The following is a 7842-nucleotide window of genomic DNA, read 5'->3' on the forward strand; positions in this document are numbered from 1 at the left end:
CAACATTGTATGGACAAGCTGCTGAACATCTGTCACTTTACAGATTAGGCCTTTTGAGAAATCTTAAAAGACAGGAGGACTTTTGCATGGACATTCTATGGGTAAGAGAGTGAATGATTTGTCTAGTTTGTAAGGCTGGGGGATTCCGGGTGCTCTTAGTGAAACCAGGGAAGCCCCAGGCAACTTGAGACACCTTGGTTATTGTAATACACAGATTTCTCCTGGTTCTATCCAGGTAGCTCATGTTATTGATGGGAAAATAGCACTGACAAAGAGTCAATCTTCAGGAAGATATTTTAAATAAATGAATACTTTTTCAACAGATAATAAATGGTATTTATGATCCCTTACACTATCTCTTCAATGTATAAAAACTATATTTACCTCCAAAAAATTAATGTTGAAAAAGTTGTTTCTGTATCATTGTTAATGCATGCCACACTGAAGATATCAACTCTCTGAAGGATGACCCATATATGAAACATTTAACTATTTTCTCCCCAAGCAAATACAATAAGCAAACAATGCCAAAGATGGAAGAGCCCATGCTTTTGGATGTTAACCAGCGGTGATTTATTCTGATGGGTCAGTACTATTAAAGACACAGATACTGAAAGAAAAATGGGCTTTCCTTAAAAATACATTTCTAGATTAGCAGAAGGTCTGAGGCAGCTGTTAGGAGAAAAGTGGGAAATTCTCGATGACTGTATTTCTGTATCTTACCGTGTTTGCCTCACTGAAGCCAGGCATTGATGATGGTGCCTCTTGATTGCAGAAGTAGTAGAAGCATCTGGGATCCGTGTGATCCAGGTGTAGATGAAGAAGACCAACCAAACAGCCAGCACCATGTCTTCCAGAAGAAAGAAATGCAGATGGATGCCACCAACACAGCTACTATTTCCTGTCCATGTGTCTTTCAAAAAATAATTATCACATCATGAAAATGAACGAAGGAGAAAAAAAGCAGATATTGTCTTCAATGCCGCCCATTGTTTCTGTAGATTAAGTAGGTTAGCATCACTCATAGTTATGTGTCTGTCTACCTCATCCGCAATGTAAGAAAAATAAGGCAGCACCTTTCGCTTGCCCTCTTTTAGGGGAGCTGCTTAGCACGATGCTTGGTTCCCCACTCAGTACTCTCTTAGCTGATGTCCTAGGCAGACAAAGAAGCTAGGGTAGGCCCTAATCCTCTTAATCCAATGCAATATGATTTGCATATATGTAATGACTCTGTAAAACAATATGCTTAATGAGAGAAAGATGATTAATTTAATCTTAATTACACATTGTAAACAAGCCTTTTCTTTTATCCTGATGTTTCATTTAATCCGGAATGAAATTCTTTCCTCTCTTTAAATACACAGCCCTTCCTGCACAGCAGAAAATAGTATTACTGTACTTTCAAGTAAGCTATCACATTTTAAGATGGTTTATTCCCTTCATAAGAAAAGTAGTATACTTTAAGGGTAAATATAGTAACAAGCCTCTAAATGAAGTATTACTGTCCTGGATAGTGCACCAAACATTAACCTGTCACTGTTAAATTAGAGTCCTATGCTTAACAGCAGGCTGCCTACATACAGAGAGTGGACATTCTGGATTGTAGGTACTATTCCATGTAAGTCTTAGGTAGGGTTTCCAGTGCTGTAATAAAACATTGTGACAAAAAGAAACTTGGGGAAGAAAGGATTAATTTCATCGTACATCTCAGGTCTGCGTCCATCCTTAAGGCAAGCTAGGCCAGGAACTCAAGTAAGAACCTGGAGGTAGAAACTGGAGCAGAGACGATGGAGGGATGCTGTTGACTGGCTTGCTCCTCATGGTTTGCCTGCTCAGTTTGTTTTATTATGTTTGCCAGTACCACTTGCCCAGGGCAGCACCATCCACAATGGGTCAGATACTCCTTCATCAATTATTAATCAAGAAAATGCCTCAGAGGCTTTCCTACAGGCCAATCTTATGGAGGTATTGTATTTTCTCAGTTGTGGTTGCTTTCTCCAGATGAGTCAAGTTTGTATCAAGATGACAGAAGACTAGCCAATGCACTGTCAAATGTAAAATGCCACGGAATGGACATTCAGTGAAATTAACTTTCTATAACTAGAATATTATAAGAAAGGTAGTGACAAAAACAGTGGGGGGCGATGTGCGCATTGCTTCAGAGAGACTTGTGAACCTAACATCTTGTACATTTTGTTAGGAACCTAGTGCATTAATGTATTTTAACTCAGACTGTGTGTTCTTTTAGCCCATGGATCAAAGCCTCTTGTGTTTTAGGTATGTTGTTATTGCTCTTCTTCTTTTCCTTTACCTTCTTCTTTTTCTCCCCCTCTTCAACTTTATTTATTCTCCTCCCTTGCAGTATCTGATAACTTTATTCTTAATTTTCTTTCTTTTTTTAAAAGATTTGCTTATTATGTATACAGTGTTCTGACTGCATGTATGCCTTCATGTCAGAAGAGGGCACCAGATCTCATTATAGATGATGGTTGTGAGTCACTGTGTGGTTGCTGGGAATTGAACTCAGGACCTCTGGAATAGCAGTCAGTGCTCTTAACCTCTGAGCCACCTCGCCAGCTCTATTCCCCATTTTCTATCTATTCTGTATGAATAGTGAACACATAGAAAGTTCAGTATTTCCATAGAAACCCTTTATTTTCCTTGCTCCCTTAAAAAAAAAACCATAATCTCCCTCTTCTTCCCAATCCTCTATGGCTATTAAATATGGCTATTTTGAAGCATTTTGTTCAAACAGACACACACAGGGTAAATATATGAGAATAGAGTATTGGTAGGATGTGCTAACAAATGAACTACAGGGCCCCAAATCTTTCTTAAAACAAACAAATTGACAGATAGACAAAAACCCTCAAACAAAAGGGTTTGGGAACATCCAGTTTGGGAAATTATTGCTTACAAGTAGAACCATGCTTTATCAAAATGCTATTGCTATGATTCTAAAGCTGTTTATGATGACTATTAAACTTTTAAGTTCATAGTGAAATGTGTGACCTGTTACAACTCAGCAATGGAGAAGGAGCTCTTAGAGTACATGCTCCTGAGTAAACTGGGAGCACGGGGACCCTGGGAGAGGGTTGAAGGGGAGGGCAGAGGCAGGGAGGGGAGCAGAGAAAAATATAGAGCTTAATAAAAATCAATAAAAAAAGAGGGAAAAAAGTACATTTCACCCAAAGGAATGATTTTCTTCGTTTTTTTTTTTTTTTTTTTTTTTTTGGTTTTTGTTTTTTGTTTTGTTTTTGAGACAGGGTTTCTCTATATAACAGTACTGGCTGTCCTGGATCTCACTTTGTAGACCAGGTTGGCCTCAAAGGAATGACTCTTTAAATTAGAAGCATCTGCACTAGAGAGCTCAGGGGACCTTCTCACGACACCTGCTTTTCAGAAATGCCTGCCAGTTCAGATACCTCCTCATCACTTACATCACACTCAGATGCCTGGGGTGTCCCTTTCATCATAAGGACAAATCAATGGTGAGAACTCATCTGAACTCTTTGTAGAGCCTTTTCTTTTTTTCACATCCAATACTTAAAATATTTAATATATTTAATAAATATAATATTTAATTATAACACTTTACAATTTTCTGTGATGAATTTTTAAGTCAGAAATGATCTCCATAAAAATAAGAACAAACCAGTGACTTAACTTGGAAACAGCTGGTTCGTAAGCGGCCTTAGGGTTTTCATTCAATTACAGGGAAGCATCTGTCTCTTGATGCTGAGACGGCTTGTGGATCTTATCCCTTTAGTGTTTTCCTTTGCAAACCCAGTAAGCATCTTAAGAAAAAAATAAAGCAGAAAATCACATCTGTCAAAATGAGAAACTGGTGATTACCAGGAAACAAAGTAAGGCACTGTCCCTGGAGAAGCTGGCAGTAGCTTCAGCTGGCCCTTGAGCTGTTCCCTGTATAAGTTACCCTCATTCACTCTTCCTCCATTAGAGGGTGATGCTTGCCTGATATTTCTCTGGCAAGGAACCAAGCGTGAACTCAGATAGAATGGCTCGGCCCTCAAATTCTTCTTGGGTATGTAACTGTCATTAGCCCACAATAGAAAAGAATAGTAAAGCCAAGCTCTGTTTAAAATTGGATCAAATGTGATCAACAGCAACAACAGCAAAAATGACAATAATTCCAATGTTTCAGAAATGTTCAAGGTAGCTTCTTTAATATCACATAGACAAATATCTTGATCTAGAATTTGTAGTCATAGAATTTGATCAAGAAGGATTTTTGGAGGTCATTTGGTTCACATCAGCTCCTTTTTTTTTCTTTTTCTTTTCTTAAAATGCAGTCATTCCATGGCATTACTGAAGAACTTATTCCAGAAGCCTAAGGATTCTCAAGTCTTACATATGAGATGTATGTTCCTGTATGTAATTTATTCACACCCCCAAATATGCATGCATTCTAATTGTTCTTAATAATAAAAATCTGAAGTCAACTATCAGGGGGTGAAAGCTGAAAGATCAGAGAAGCAGAGCGGCCTGTTGCTAAAGTTCAGAGCAAAAGGGTGATCCTATCCTCAGACTGCCTCCTCAGACTGCATCCTCAGGCTGACTGCTTCAGACTGACTAACGCTTCCCCAGACTGTCCATCTCAGACTTCTTGCTCAGAGAGCTTCTCAGACTGATTGCTTCAGACTGCTGCTCAGACTGCATTGCCTCCTGCCACCTTCCACCTTATATTTCTCTCTCAACCTAGCCATATCACTCCTGCTCTGTTTCTTTTTTAAATTGGATCAATTTCATGTAGCCCAGGGTGGCCTTGAACTCACAGAGATCTGTCTGCCTCTGTCTCCTGTGTCTTGGGATTAAAGGTATGTGCCACAACTGTCTGGCCTCTAGTGGCTTAACTCTGCCCTCTGATCTTCAGGCAAGCTTTATTTGTTAGATTACAAACAAGATATCACTACACCCCCAAACACATAAAGACTATTTAAAACATTTATTAGATTTATTAATTTTTTTCACATGTGAACATGTGATCTCTCTTTTTTTTCTCTCTCTCTCTCTTTCTCTCTCTTTGTATTCATTCAGAGATCAGAAGACAACTTTTGAGAGTCAGTTTTCTCTCTCTGCCATGTGGGTCCTGGGAATCAAACTTAGCTCATCAGTGAGTCAATGGGTGCCCTCACCTACCGAGTCTTCTCACTGACTCCTCCTGTATTTTTTGAACCCACCCCAGATTACGAATAGTTCTAGTATAATGTAGATTCTGTGTAAATAATTGTCTCACTGTATGGAATGGAAGATAATGGAAACAGGCTGTGTACCACACAGGACAATGTTTGGTGATAAATTTAGATCTGTAGTTGTTTGAAACTATGTATACTGACTTGGGATTAGGGAGAAGTAACTGTACAGTGAAACTAGGACAACAGAGTGAGCAGTCAGTTCATCTGTCTGTGCTTTCAATTTAGGCCAGAAATTGTTTACAATTGGAAATATAATGACATATCAGAAATAAAATTGTCTATGACATGGCATTTTCCCTTTGCTGTAAAATTTTTCTCTCAATTAAGAGTTCTGTCTCTTAGTATATTGCTGTTCTCATGGAATATGGTTCATTTCCTCTCTTTTCACACCCTTGCTAGAATCAGCCGTGGCAAGAGCGGGAAACAGAATCCTGTTTGTGGTACCAGATAAAACCACTAGAGTGAGACATGCTGGTTAAGATGTAATAAAAATAAATAAATAAAAAGATGTAATTGCTCAATGTTGCCACGAGAGGGAAGCAAAAGCACACACATTCCTACCTGCACCCCGGCTTTTTCTTAAGCTGTCTTTTTAAAAAGAAAACCCACAAACTGAATGAAAATTAATTTGTGCTTGTCAACACAGGGGAGAAGTAAAGAGAAGGTTAGTGACAAATAGTCAAATGGTTTAAACAATAACCAGAAAAGAGAAAATTATTGAAAAGTAGTCATATGGTTTAATCAACAATAGAAAATTATCCCTGTTAGTAAGATAGACACATTTTTCTCTTTTTGAATGGTGGTTAATGTTTATTTCTTATATTGAATAGCGAGCATAGATTTAAGGTTCTACTTCCTTCTATAGAAAGAAAATTATTTTTATTTGTAAATACCAAGAACTAGAGATGAATGCAGTGGAAACACGAGCTTTCTATCAAAAAGACTTGTTGACATGAGAATCACAGGGCCTGGAAGGTGGGGCTCTGGGGCTGAATGAAGAAGGTTCTGGATGATTCTCTTTTTGGGGGCCGAGCATTATTTGGCTTATACTTCCACATTGTAGTCCATCATTGAAGGGCAGGAACTCAAACAGGATAGGAACCTGGAGGCTTCATACCAACAATAATAGCAACACCCTCAAATAGGTATAGGTCACTTTGGAATATGACGACGAGGCAATAAAACATAGTAGTCTTAAATGAAATCTTTTCTTGTCAAATGTTCTGAAAATGAAATATAGTTCCTTTTACTGGTTGTGTGAATATTAACATAAACTTGTTTTTCTATATGTTAGGTACTTCATATTTCCTTGAATTCATGGTTCAGACATGACACCACATCAACTCTGCTTTTCCAAGAATATAAAAAGTCTTTCCATTTTCTTATGTCTTAATTTCTTCAGTGTTTTAAAGCTTTCAATGTAGATATCATTCACATCTTCTGCTGAGAATATTCTAGGAGTGAGTTTCTTGTCTTCCATTCAACTTCTGTGCTTTTCAATTGGAGAGTTAAGACTGTTTACCAGTTGGGGTTATTATTGAAAGATTTGTGAAATGAAATGAAAAAAAAGAGAAATTTATGCCCTAGCAATGCTTGAAGCATGCATGGGTAGCCTGTATATGGCGGTTCTGTTGGGAATGTCTATATTTGGTTTTATGGTCTAAGTTGATGAGGATGATTGAAGTTGACCTGATCTCTTCCTCAAGAGGGCATTAGATTTCATTACAGAAGGTTGTGAGCCACTGTGTGGTTGCTGGGAATTGAACTCAGGACCTTTGGAAGAGCCGGCAGTGCTCTTAACTGCTGAGCCACCTCTCCAGCTCTGACTGCTTTCTAGTTGGGGTTATTATTGAAAGATGAACCACTTTGTATTTTGATTTTTGCAATAAACTCTGATTGTGTAGTCCTAGCTGTCCTGGAACTCACTATGAAGACCACACTGGCCTTGAACTCAGAGAGATCAGCATGCCTCTGGCTTCTAAATTCTGGGATTAAGGGTGTGTGCCACCATGTCAGGCATAAATTTGTATTATTAACTTCTCATTTGATTGTGCTGAGGTTCACTGGTTTATTGACTTAATGTTCAATTCTTTCCTATTTTTTGTTTGTTTACTCTGCTATTGAGAATTTATTATTTGCTGAACTCCTGCCATTGGGAACCCATCTCTTTCCTTTTTATGCCATCATCCTTAGGTATCTTCTGCTATGCTGGCTTAGTGGTCATAAACGTATTCAGTTTACACTTATCATGAAGTCTTTTTTTCACTTTTGCTTTTAAAGGACAGTGTTGCTAAGATAATAATCTTGGTTGTTAGTTGTTTGCTTCAGGGCTTGAGCAACATTAGTCAGGATTGTTCTGACCTTTAGGATTTCTGCTTAGAGGACTGCCAGTCTACCTTTACACTCATAGATTAAATTGTAAAACTAACATTATATGTTGTAGAGGGCAAAATGTCTTTTGCACAAAGACAAGCACTAGAGAAGCCAGAAAAGTTAAACATACAGCTTACTTCTTCAGTGGAATAAGGTTTTTACCTGGCCTACTTAGACTGCTAGGAATGCTGTAGTTTTTTTTTTATTATTATTTATTTTTTTATTTATTAAAGATTTCTGTCTCCTCCCCGCC

The 7842-nt window shown here is 38.1% G+C and overlaps 1 protein-coding gene across 1 annotated transcript in view; it reads right to left on the minus strand.

The window, feature by feature from the left end:
- The window catches only part of Gabrr3 (gamma-aminobutyric acid type A receptor subunit rho3), a 48432-nt gene extending 47584 nt beyond the window's left edge, over positions 1-848 (minus strand). Inside the window, exon 1 of the mRNA XM_050149010.1 lies at positions 724-848. Coding sequence (XP_050004967.1) covers positions 724-848 — 125 coding nt within the window. The remainder of the gene's footprint in view (positions 1-723) is intronic.
- Between the last annotated feature and the right edge of the window lie 6994 nt (positions 849-7842).

Source organism: Alexandromys fortis, unplaced genomic scaffold (assembly GCF_014885135.2).
Source record: "Alexandromys fortis isolate MF-2015 unplaced genomic scaffold, M_Fortis_MF-2015_v1.1 scaffold_4, whole genome shotgun sequence".
In the NCBI taxonomy this organism is placed as follows: domain Eukaryota; kingdom Metazoa; phylum Chordata; class Mammalia; order Rodentia; family Cricetidae; genus Alexandromys; species Alexandromys fortis.